The sequence below is a fragment of the Anguilla rostrata genome, chromosome 11, assembly GCF_018555375.3.
Source record: "Anguilla rostrata isolate EN2019 chromosome 11, ASM1855537v3, whole genome shotgun sequence".
NCBI lineage: Eukaryota > Metazoa > Chordata > Actinopteri > Anguilliformes > Anguillidae > Anguilla > Anguilla rostrata.
In genome coordinates, this window is record NC_057943.1 from 35,018,161 (window position 1) to 35,031,462 (window position 13,302).

The window sequence follows — 13,302 nt, forward strand, 5'->3', positions numbered from 1 at the left end:
GACCTGTCCCATGTGCCAAGAGCAGCTGCAGCATGGCAGGTCTGAGGTGCCAGGAATGTTCCAGCAATAATCTCTCTGCCTGCATGAAGCCGGATATTTGCAGTGTGCACATAAAAAATATCCAGTGAAGAAATCTGAAATAAAACCATGCACGTCTGTCTTCTGTCTCATCCTCTGTCTGTAGCATTAATCTAGACCTCTCTGTGAGAGCACTGTATTACAGATAACACACTTGAACATCCCCCCCCCCCCCCTCCTTGTTATGGTACAGTCCAAGTGTCTTATCTGCACTGTAGGCTCACGTGGATGTTGCTAGAAGGTCCCTTATCCGAGAGGGAGGGGGGTGAGAGAGGGATGTGCTCCGGTGTAGGATTAGCCTACTGGCTGTATAAACGGCTGTTTAATAATCTTAGCTGCAGCCATCAGCTTTATTTCTGAGCAGTGGTGTAGGACGCTATTTCCGCCCCCGCTTTCGCTCTCTTTCTCTCTCTCTCGGATACTTCAGCCATTTCTGCTTCTCTGTGAGTGCCTGGATCTCAGCAAAACAAAGAGAGGGGGTAGGAGGAGAGACAGAAAACGTGTTCATCTGGAGAAGATTAACTCAGTCACACCTCAGATCAAACACCTAAGGCACTGGCATGACCCAAGGGAAGGTAGGTCGGCCTCCCTCTCTCTCGTCCTCATTCTCACTCTCTACCTCTCTCTCATTCTCTTTCCTTCTCTTTCTTGCTCTCTGGCTGTTTGTCTGTCTGTCTGTCTGAGGATAGGATTTATCTCAGGATGCAGAGACCCAGGAGCATGAATCTATAAAGTACTGCAGAACAACCCTAATGCTATGATGACACTAGATCGCCATGTATTTTATACAGGAATTTTGAATTCTGGCACATATTCGGCCAGCCTTGCCTTCCACACCTTACATCCCACTGTTGTTAAGCAGGATTTCTCATGGCCATATTTTGGCGACATGGATTTCCAGTGTGCGTCTGCCCCTGCAGCAAAATTCATCTGACTGAGCTGGGATCAAGTGTTTTCCTGGAAATGGGACCAAAGTTGATTTGACTGAGCAGGATCAGTGGATTCAGTGTGATCTGAGTGACAGCAGTGGATCGAGGCGTGATTTCTGACTGAGCAGCGGATCAGAGTGTGATTTCTGACTGAGCAGCGGATCAGAGTGTGATTTCTGACTGAGCAGCGGATCAGAGTTGGGTTTCTGGAGATAACTGAATGTGTAAGATGGTGTGTGGCCTGGTTTGTTTCTCAGCGAAGGGGGCCTGGGGCTTTGAGTTTATTGTTTATTGTCATATGCTACAAGCACATCCTTATTCAGAGTGACTTACGTTATTTGCATTTGATATGCTATCAAGTGAAAGAGTTGAGCATTTACTGGAGCAATTCAGAATTAATGTCATTTGTGCAAAGCAGCATCTCACCTGTCATCTGAACCTATAGCCCTGCATGGGTGAGACCTCTCCCCTCCAAGGCAAAACCACGCCATGGAACCCGCCCCCTAAAAATCACGTCATGCCATGGGCTCTGTCCCGTAAAATCACGCCACGCCATGGGGCCTATTACATTACGCTAATTTAGCAGAAACCCATCCAGAGCAACAGTGTGACTCTTTTCCCTAAAGCCCTCATCTCTCTGTTGGCCCAGTGCTAAACTCATTAAAGACCCACATTCATCTTCTGCTAAGATGCGGTTCAAGATTCAGTCATTTCAGTACGCTGTCTTCTTCAGTTGAAATTATGTTACTTGGTGATGGCGTATATACACCACAACTCCAGAGTCACCACAGGTGTTCAAGTTTTTTAGCGGGGAAAGCACCAATCAGACTCACTGTTTCCAGGTGGGTTAAATGTGTGTGATTATTTTATGAATGCAATTACTGGCTTATTTTGATCCGTGTGTCACTTCTTAATATGAAGGATGGAAATACGTGCACAATCCCTATTGTTATAAAGCCACACGGTTTGACTCCATGGAAGTGGAGTCGAGTTTGAGTTTTGATGGAAAATCAGACTTGAGTGACAGCTGAGGTTTTGTTGGTCTGCTAGCTATGCTGTCCTGTCCTTCAACCGCATGACCCATAGTTTAAAAAACACTGCCGTAGAAGACCCCTATCAAGTTCAAGGATTCTTTGACAGGCAAATAGGTCCAATCTGGGAGCTTTCATACATTTCACACCAATAATATAGGGTTCCCCTATGAAGACAAGCCAAAGGCCCAAAGAGTACTGTAGCTTCATTGGTTCTGGGTTTTGTGAAGAGTCAGTCTCCCATTGCTAACTAAAGACAAGGACCCCAAGACTTACGTCCTGCATTTACTGATAGGACAAGCACGCATTGTGTTTCCACTGCAGCTTTTGTGGTTTTGATGCAGAGTCTGTTCCAGCGCATGAGTCATGTGTTTTTCGATTACGAGCGTGGGCAGCCAGGAACATGGTCATTTAAGCCTGTCGGTGTTAAGAACAGAGAACTTCTACACGACTGAGTGTGGATCAGGCATGGAGCTGGACACCCGCTGTGAAGTGAGGTCTTCAGCCAATGACACACTGCCAGTTACACACTGCTCGTGACACACTACCAGTTACGCCAGTTTGGATGCATCATCATGAAGTGAACCGTATGATGATTCATCACGAAGCAGGTAGAATGACTAAAAGGTAATGTAAGGGCGCATTATAGCGCTTTTTCAGCGCTTACAATTGATGCCTTCATTTGCAGAGCAGTTAGAGTTAGGTAGGTGTCTTGTCAGGACACTCGACATGCCAGAGGGGTTGAACTGGACCTTCGACTGCCAGACAATCGGTCTTACCTCCTGAGCTATATCGCCCCATAGAATGATTAGACTGTGTATGTCCAGGGATCAGAGTCACTCCACGCCCCCGATCTGCAATGAATGACTAACGTCTGTAAACATACTGACATTCCTTGCAACCGTAATAGCAGGTATTCCATCCCGCCAAGTTACGTCTTGACAGGGTGCCATGTCACATACCTGTACAGCACAGAGAGTTTGGCACTATGCAGGGTTTCCTACAGAAATAACCACAATGACCACATGCTCTCAGCCTTTAAAACAGTAATTTCTGCATGTTCTGACCTCATGTGAACAGACAGATTTCACAAACAGCTTCACATGTCTGCACAATAAAGCCCTAAACTTAGGGGATTTAGCATTTTCTCCTTATTCTTCCTGCTGATTACATCATCACAAATGCTCCAGGCCTATACATAATACTTCTCCCCATTGGACATTTAGTTACATTAGCCAATAAAAACATCAGATACACATGCAAATGGATATATATAGACATGCACACATTTTTTAAAAAACTTTGCAACAACCATCATGCTATTTCTTCTCTCCTCATGCTCCCTCTTTCCTTCCTTTCTTACACCTCCTCTTTTGTTCTCTCCCTCATTTCTATATCCCTCTCTTCCTTTCTCTCAGTCCATCTCTCCCTCTCCATACCTCACTCTGGTCATCCTTTGTGGCTTCCTCCTCTCTCCTTTCTTCAATCATATCCTCTTTCTCTATCTCTCCTGCCTCCCTAAAATTGTTCCCCCTTCACACTGAGTACAGTCACTCTTACTCTTTTGCATTCCCAGAAGAAAGGGAGGAGGGAGGGATATAAAGAAAGAAAGAGAAGGGTGGGATGTGGCTTAAACAAGATTAGCCACGTGGGCAGATGGAGGCTGCTGTGCTATGACTCATTTTCTAAGATGACCAGAGTGGAGGAGGGAGGAGGGGGCAGCAGCTTACCTGAGAAGTGTGTGTATTTATACCCCATGCAACAGACTGCTAAACACATTCAACACATTGAACAACCGACTCAATTTCAGAATGAAAGTGAAAATTGACCTCCCACCTGCCATTATAACATCACATTATGAACCAATGTAGTCATGTAGATAAGAGGCATGACAAGCCTCAGCATGTCTGAGGAAAGTGTTTGCAGAGAACACAATGCACTGCTCTTTAGAGCTTTCCGTCAGCACACATTCTGTCATAGATTGACTCATTGGTCTCTTCTTTTGTCTTCAGGTCTCAGCGATGAACAAACCGACCAATGGAATGCAAGAAGGGGGGATGCCTGCTGCCCCGCCCAGCTACGAGGAGGCAACTGCAGGTGAAAGGAACTGCTGTATAACTGCTGCCAGCTCCGCCCAGTGACCCTGTTCCCTCAGACTAAGCTGAAGTGGGGCACTGCTACCAACACCCCACTGTCCATGTTCGACACCCCACTCTCCATCCCCAACACCCCACTGTCCATGTTCGACACCCCACTCTCCATCCCCAACACCCCACTGTTCATGTTCTAGACCCCACTCTCCATCCCCAACCTCCTACTGTCCATGTTCGACACCCCACTCTCCATCCCCAACACCCCACTGTCCATGTTTAACACCCCACTCTCCATCCCCAACACCCCACTGTCCATGTTCCACACCCCACTCACCATCCCCAACACCCCACTGTCCATGTTCCACACCCCACTCTCCATCCCCAACACCCCACTGTCCATGTTCGACACCCCACTCTCCATCCCCAACACCCCACTGTCCATGTTCGACACCCCACTCTCCATCCCCAACACCCCACTGTCTATGTTCAACACCCTAGTGACCATGTCTAACACCCTACTCTCCATGCCCAACACCCCACTGTCCATGTTCGTCACCCCACTCTCCATGTCCAACACCATTGTACCCATGTCCAATACCCCACTGCTGATGACCAACACTTCACTGTCCATAACATGACATAACATCACATAATGTCAAGAACAGGCCATTCAGCCCGACAATGCTCACCATTTTCCTGACTAAATTGTACCTAGTGCTCTGGTTACCTACAGACTAGATTGTATCTAATGCTGTATCAAACCTAGTCTTGAAAATCCCCAGAGTTTCTGCCTCTACTACGTGACCTGAATGACTATTCCACAAATTGACTACTGTCTACATGAAAAAATTCTTCCTAATATCTATACGGAATTTACCTTTTCCTAATTTCCATTTATGTCTCCTTGTTCTACTAACAATACTCAACATATCCAAGTCCAACAGTCTAGTGTTCATGTCCAACAACCGTCCATATCTAGCACACTACTCTCCACGCCACGCCAACACCCTAGTTTCCATGTTCAACACCCACTCTCCAAGTCCAACACCCATCTGTCCATATCCAGCACCCTATTGCTGATGTCCAAAAACCCACTGTCCATGTCCAACACCCCACTGTTGTCAGGAACTCAGATACCAGATACACAGCTTCACATTTTTTTACATTGCTGTCTCATTTTTGTTGATGCATGTTGATGTATATTCTGAAAATTCATGACCACTGTTTCATTGGGTTTTCTGGACCAGAACCAGCACCAGAAACTCATTTAACTAATTTCTTAGGACCATAGGCACTAAATGTCTAGTGTGTTTGTAATAAAAATCTGTGACATCACCACCAGCAAAGGCTCCTCCTTTCACACAGCACCCCTCTCTGTTCTTCAGAAGGAAGCAGCCCGTGCTACAGTGGGGGTTACTATGGAGACCGGGAGATGCTGACAGAGTGGAGCTGGCACGATCAGAACATTCGCCGCATCTTCATACGGAAGGTACCGCACTGTCCACTGGCAGGACAGGGCAATTATGCAAAAGTACCAAAACGAAAGATGTTGGGCCCTGGTATATATGCGTGCGTGTGTGTGTGTACATGTGCATGTGTATGAGTAAGTATGAGCGTGTGTGGTGTGTGTGTGTGTGTGTGCTTGCATGTGTATGAGTATGTGTGTGTGTTCACGGGTGTTTCTGTGTTCCTGCAGGTATATACGATCCTAATGACCCAGCTGTTAATCACTCTGGCCATTGTGGCGCTGTTCACTTTCTGGTGAGTGTTGTATGTATGTGTGTGTGTCCATGAGTGTGTGTGTATCTGCATGCGTGTGCTTATATGTGCGTGTGTGTGTGTTTTTGCATGTGCGTGTGTGTGTGTGCCCGCCTCTGATCCCTGTGAGCTAAAATGGGGCATTCCGCAAGGTTCAGTTCTAGGACCCCTTCTGTTTTTACTTTAAATGCTGCCCCTAGGACACGTTATTCGGAGACATAATGTAGATTTTCATTGCTGTGCAGACGACACGCAGCTTTACATATTGGCAAAACCTTGAGACCCACACCAGCTCCCTCGACTAGAAGCCTGCTTTGCTGATGTTGAAAGTAAAAGGTGTGTGGGTGTGAGTGTGTGTGTTTGTGTATGTTAATGTATAAGACTGAACCCAAGTTCTGGTCTCTAACCTACTCATTTCTCACCTAGTGACCCAGTGAAGATCTACATTCAGACCAATCCAGGCTGGTACTGGGCCTCTTAGTAAGCGATTTATTCATTCACTTGCACACAAGTATGCAGATCATGTCAGGTGTCCTGTAGATGGTAAGCTAATAAGTGTTTGAAAATGAACTCATGGGAATGTAGTCATATCAGTGCAGACCTATGAAAGTTATTGACCATATTTATATGCAAGCAATGTTGTGAATAATGATCCTTATTCTAGTTTGGGGCAAATTCCGATTCTGCTATTGAGATGCACTGTGAAAGGGATGTGCATGTAAATGTGATCATTGATAGGACATGATAGCTCCACCCATTATAGAGCTCTCCGCCCATTAGCAAACCTCATTCGCTGGTTTATGAAGACTGGGCACCTCCCAGGGAGCACATCTGTTTTGTTGTGAGATTTTGTAATAATACGAATTAATTAAATAACACCAGTTTGGAATTTGTGTTTTGAATTTACCTGGCCTGGTGTCTTGGTGTTGAAGCCACGTAAAATGAATCTGTGGTTTTTATGTTTCCTCTAACAGTGCAGTGTTCTTTGTCACATACCTGACACTGTCTTGCTGCACAGGACCAAGGTGAGTGATGGATGCTTTATTATGATCATTTATCTTTTTTTTTTTGGGGGGGGGGGGGGGGGTTGTCCTCAGTGTGACCCCTCATCCTCTGTCTCCTCTGTGTCCCCCCTACAGGAGACGGTTTCCATGGAACCTGATCCTACTGGCCGTGTTTGTGAGTGCTTCATTTTAATTGAGCTAATTACATTTGCTAAGTGGAGAACATCAGTGTCACTCTCAGGAATACACAAGTGGGGTATGACCAAGAGGTCACAGCAGGCCAGAGTTATAATCAATAAATGTAAGGTTAGTGGAACAAACCAGCAGTTAGCATGGTGAAAGTAAGTGCAGGAGGCTGCAGGTGGCTCGTTCGGTTAATGCACCATGTTGTGGTGCACAGATGAACCCCGTGGTCTCCGGTGGAATTCAGACTATGCCAGTAGCTCCATAGAGCAACACGCGATTACCGATTGCATCACCCAGGATGCAAGAGGGTTCAGTCGGTTACGGGTACGCTATTCACTGCTCTCTAGCGACCAAGCTGGATGGTCAGGCGCCTGTGGACTGCATGGCTTATGAAAGGTCTTCCTCGGGCTCCACTCTGCGCAAACTTAGCTGTGGGCTGCGGAGTGAAAATAAGCAGCTGTGGCAACACCATGTATTTCAGAGGATGTCTACATTCTCGTGCTGGCAATGGGACGTAGCTGCTGCGGTTGCCCTAGGGTTATGATTGGACATGTTCGGCCTTGAGTGCCAATAATTTAACATTTTTTTTAAAGGAAATGCCACGAAACAGCTAGCCTATCTTTAACCAACTGTACCTATGACATCACCTGGGGCTCCCTGCCACCTGTGTGTTGTGTCTGTTCAGCGGTTCTACATTGATGCTGTGTGTGTGCAAGTGTGTATGCTTGTGTATACTTGAAACTAACTGCAACCTCTCGTGTTCCAGACTCTGTCTCTCTCCTATATGACAGGAATGTTGTCCAGGTACAGTCTTTTTCTGACCGTGCGTGTGTGTGTTTGCTCTGCATGCACACTCTTGCTGTCTCTCCATTTCTCAGACAGCCAGCATGGCCTTCATGACTGCCTTTGTGTCCAGGTAAACCACTAAAGCCTGATTGTGTTTGTTATAGCGTCCTGCCCAATGCTAACGCACATACCCCACTCCTTCCTGTGTCTGCAAACGTGTTGCTAAGCAACAACAACAGCAGCGGGCTTGCAGTGCATGCCCTCTTCCCCTGCGACGGGTTTTCGTCAGAGAGCAGCATGTATAGATTCAGGGGGGATGGTTCACCTGTACACTGATACATGCGACCTGCATGACCTTCAGGAATCCCTGACACCTCTGCGTCATATTACATCCCATGTGCTCCATGTGTTGAATGTGTCAATCTAACAATGTGAAGTCATTGGACGTGGGCAGTTCTACATAGATGTCAATTACTGCAACAGACACTTCATAAGACTTATGAAGTCAGCAAGAGTCAGAAACAATGTTTATAATTTTGACAGTATCAAAGACTAGTAGGGTACTCCTCAGGTTAGTTACCAAGATTACCAATCTTTATGCTCTGTTTAAACTTTGACAAACTTAAACATTTTCTGTTTGTTTTTTCATATGCTTAGAGCTTTGAATTCATAAGCATTTTTTTAAATGGTTTAGCCTGCATAGTGTACTTCAGAATGCATTCATAGCTCTGTAATATACTCATAAGTGCCTGATCTGGTCTGATTCTCTCTGATAGTTTTTATAACACCAAGTCAGTGATGATCTGCCTGGGCATCACTGCAATGGTCTGCCTGTCTGTGACCATCTTCAGCTTCCAGACCAAGGTGAGAAAGATCTTCAGCTAAACGGTATAGTCCTGGATTTACCCTATTCCTCCATACTCCCCGCCCCCCAATGTCCTTAAACTCCCACACCTCTCCAACCAACCCCATCCCCCACCTTTCCAATAAATCCCTCCCCCTGACCTATACCATCCCCCACCCCCCCCCTCCCTTCCAATTGTACCCTCCCCACCTCCCCCCACCACCACCACCACCTCCCCATGACAGTTAACAATACAGGTGGAGTCACATTTGCTGGTCAGAGAGCTTATTTAGTCAGTGATTTGGTGACATAACCCTCTGTAATGTCTGTGTCTAGATTGACATCACTTCCTGCCAAGGCGTTCTTTTTGTGCTGTGCATGACCATGTACTTCTGCGGGATTATGTTGTCTATCGTCCTGCCCTTTGGATATGTAAGTTACATTACCGACCGTCACTAAGTACTTTATATTACCAACCCATACTGAGTACAGTCATAGTATTGTCCCTCATTGAGTACAGTTACATTACTGACCCTAACTTAGTACACTTACATTACTGGCACTCACTTAGTACAGTTATATTACTGACCTTCAATAGGTACAGTTTTATTACTGACCTCACTAAGTACAGTTATATGGCTGACCCTTCCTATGTACGGTTATATTACTGATCCTCACTGAGGACAGTTATATTATGGATCCTCGCTTAATACACTAATATTACTGAAAGGAGTGCTCTGATCCAGTTGCAAGCATTCCAGTCCCAACTGGGACTGCAAGTCCTGCAATACTACCCATGATTGAATCCCCCAGGGAGGGAGGGTTTACTTCAACAGGATATTCCTCTCCTCAGTGCCCAATAGTGACTCCTTAGTCTCCTTAGTGTGAAATGCCCGCGGTCTAACTGCAGTAGCCAGAGTGAAAAACGGGTGCATTTGGGAGGAGGAGGCATGAGATATTGTGCACCCGCCCAGGTGGAAGAAGAGCGTCGCAGGGATGGGACAGCCTGGAAATTACAACTGGGCTAAAAAACTTAGTTTAAAATGTGCGGAAGAAACAATATTACAGTCTGCTTATGGTCAGATTTCCATCTTCTGGAATTTTGGTGCTAAAGTTAGCGAGAGAGTGGGGCTTCATGAACTTAACAGATTGAGAGCAAAGCCTCTGACCCTTGATGAACAGCATGTAGTGGCTCCACCCATTCTGGTCTCCAGTCACTAATTCTTGGTTCTCCTAAGTTTAGCACCCGATCCCACCCTGACCTAAGACACTGCACTATTGCTTGTAAGGGGCGTGCTGTTAGTTTTAACTCTGCTTTTGTCCCATAGGTTCCCTTGTTGGATGCTATCTACGCAGCGATGGGAGCCATCCTCTTTACCATGGTAAGCCCCTGGACTCCTGCGACACATTTATTGTAATGTTTGTTGCGTGTGCTACTGGACAATAACAATCTCTCTTTCGCTTTTTCTCTCTCTCTCTCTCCCTCCTTCCCTCCCTCGCTCTCTCAGTTCCTCGCCTTTGACACACAGCTATTGATGGGGAACAAGCGTTACGCCATAGGCCCGGAGGAGTGCGTCTTCGCCACGCTCAACATCTACCTGGACATCGTCTACATCTTCTCCTTCCTCCTCCAGATCTTTGGGTCAGAGCAGGATTAATCCGCTGCAGACCTTTCGGCTCCGCGGTTCTGCTCGTCCGCTCTATTATCGTTCGCTTCTTCCTTCCTTTCCCAGTCCCTCATTCAAGCACCACTGTCAAATGTCATTTTACAATAAAGGTCCCGGTTTTAGTCACATGCTTTGAAATTCATAGACATTTTGATGTAAAGCTGAGCGTTCTGATATTACGTATTAGCCTACCTGCTGCACTTTATGATTTACCACCAGAATCAGCAAACAACAACCAAAAACCTCCCACATGAATTATCTCCTATTGCACTAAATGGTCCACTGAATTGATTCTTCTGCTTGATGTGTACTTTATACTTTATCCCCCTTTTCTCTAAATTTGCAATCGTGCTAACACTGCAATGCTCATCGCAACCTCAGTGTGGCGCTGCATGATGAGACGCTGTTGTCCACGACCAGCTGAAACCCTTCAGCCCTTAGTGAGGCCAACACCGGGTGTGTGTTGCTCTGCTGGGCTGCCGGGCCACAGCTGGCACTGGCACGGTCCAGATTCAATGCCCGGCCTTTACAGAACATATTCATTTAAAACCTTTACAATATACATTCTGAATATTCCGTATGCTGATTTTCACAGGTAGATGCTGTGGAGTAAGCTGCCACAACTTTGTGAATTTATTCGTTTTTCTGTGACAAAAAAGAAAAGGGGAGAAGAAGAAGAAGAAAATAGTAGTGTGACACTGACATGTAAAGATTTGTTTTAGCACTAACTTCATGGAGAGCATTAAAAGAGATGTTTTATGGAATGCTATTAAGAATGGTTGTTAAATCACATGTATCGAATTACATGTACTGCACAATGAAAGATGAATGTGTAATAGTGTATAGTGAAGAGGGTGTGTCCATGAACATTATATTTTTTCATTGCAAATAAATTATTTAATATCGACTTGGTTGTTCTGTAACTTTATCAATGAGTGTCCTTTGGGTTTAAAGTGATAGTTTACTTAATGGCTATTATATTGAGTTTTTGAGTTTGGTTTTTTGATTGACCAAGACAGTTTTGTGTACAATGAAGGATATTTTAGATATTTAGAGAGGTTTCCAATGACCAGCTGATTTAACAATGGTTGGTAACCAGGCTTTGGTGTCTGTGGTATAAAGCAAGCAAATACACTTCAAGCAGCTACGTATTGGCTTAACTCCAAAGTGCCTTGAACAGCAATGTGATGCCGCGAGTGGTTCCACGTGCGTTACCTATATTAGCCAATAATTCTTCAAAACTAAGGAATCTCATTTTCTGAAAAAAAAATATATTTGTGCGAATAAACACTATAAAAGTAATCAGTTTATATGAACAACCTCTGAAAACATCACAAACATTACTTTTTGGGGTTTCCTGAAGCATAATTTCTTGCTTTAGAGTAGACCAAAAATGGTGAATGCCTGATACCAGCAATTGTAAAATGGCAGGTCGTCAAAAACGTCTGTAAATATTATTAAAATGTCCTGCATTGTACAGAAAACTGGATGGTCCAATCAAAACATACGCTAGAACTGAAATAGTAGCAAAAGATTTTTTCCAATAAGCGTATTTTGGGCAAAAAAATATTTTTTTTCAAATAATTCGAATTTGCCTATAATCGGACTACTTGGCTACTTCACGTTTTAATGAGTTTAAAAGTTTATCACATTGGATACTGGGCGGAGAGGCTCGAACTAGGAAGATGTTCACTGGAAATTTAGAGTAAAGCCCGCAGACGACAGTAGAAACACATCTGAACATTTAAAAAAACTATCTGATGGGATCTTCTTGTTGCCAAATACTACCCACGTACCTTTTCTGTTCATATTCATTTGTTGCAATAACGGCAACCCACCTTATTAGTTTTGGCTTAGTATTAGTAGAAATTTACCACATTTACCAGTAAAAAGTACCCTAGGGGAGACTGGGGGCAATTGTAACACCTAAAATTTCACCAGTCAGAAATAAGAGAGATGTGATTCTCATTATGCATTGATTCCCTCTTTGCCGGCCCGATTATTTTTCAAAATCTAGCGTTCTTGTGCATTTCTCCAAACTTACAGAAAATACTACACCTTTACTGGGAACATACTGGGAACAATGTTCTCCACCCATTTAAAAACTATGTTTGACACATAAAAAATACTTTGAAAGTTTTTAATGGCCAATATTTAAAAAAATGTTTTATAACAGGTTAAACTCCTAAAAAAAAAAAGCTTGTTTCAACATTACTAATAAATTGATATGGAAAAATTTGCTTTAATTAATTGCACAGTAAGGCTGAAATTACTGTTTTAAGACTAAGTGTTGTCATTAATTATGGGGATGATGTATTTAATGTTATTTCAACAATTTCATGATGATGTTACATTTGCCCCCACATGCTGGGGCAATCCGTAATGTCTGACATTTTATGCTAGAGTCAATATTGTGACCACACTGTTTGTTGGAAGGAAATTTAAATCATATAAACATTGAGAAGACATGGTGAAAGTTCCTTACATTTAAGCTTGACTATGTTTAGAAAACTATTAATTTCTTTAGTTTCCATCACCAGGTGATCTTCGATCAGAAGAGGTGGTTAAGAGTCACGATTGAATTCATAATCCCTGATTGCAATTATTCTCATAAATAAACAGCCTTAAGGCTTGCTCAAGAAGACCACAAAGCTTGAGTGAATAGAATTTTGTAAAATCATTTTTTGTGGTTGATGTTATTTCCAGAACGTGACTATGGTGCGAAATCAAGAGGACCGCGCAGACACTATCCAATCAGAAACCAAAATAAGAGCTAGAAGCTCTTCCACTTGCCCTTTTTCATCACATGCCCCTTTTGCATGTTGCACTTACAGTGTAAAAACATGGCCCAAATTCAGCGACAAACGGAGGCCAGCCAATCATGAAGCAACACACTGGAGTCCTTTGATCGACGGAGTCCAATGAA

The 13,302-nt window shown here is 44.2% G+C and overlaps 1 protein-coding gene across 3 annotated transcripts; it reads left to right on the forward strand.

Moving 5' to 3' along the window:
* Window positions 1-280: 280 nt before the first annotated feature.
* Window positions 281-11,283, forward strand: LOC135234711 (protein lifeguard 2-like). Of its 3 annotated transcripts, none has more exons than XM_064299577.1 (12): window positions 281-653; window positions 4,051-4,135; window positions 5,520-5,620; window positions 5,828-5,892; window positions 6,316-6,369; window positions 6,864-6,914; window positions 7,029-7,068; window positions 7,958-7,995; window positions 8,642-8,729; window positions 9,046-9,141; window positions 10,038-10,091; window positions 10,218-11,283. In XM_064299577.1, exons 1-12 carry the CDS (start codon window positions 639-641, stop codon window positions 10,365-10,367), a joined length of 837 nt encoding a protein of 278 aa, XP_064155647.1. In that variant the 5' UTR covers window positions 281-638; the 3' UTR covers window positions 10,368-11,283. The 3 variants fall into 3 exon arrangements, with proteins under 3 accessions (XP_064155647.1, XP_064155646.1, XP_064155645.1); XM_064299576.1 differs by lacking the exon at window positions 7,958-7,995 and adding an exon at window positions 7,846-7,883 and having other exon boundaries at window positions 288-653; window positions 5,517-5,620; XM_064299575.1 differs by having other exon boundaries at window positions 289-653; window positions 5,517-5,620.
* Window positions 11,284-13,302: the final 2,019 nt, after the last annotated feature.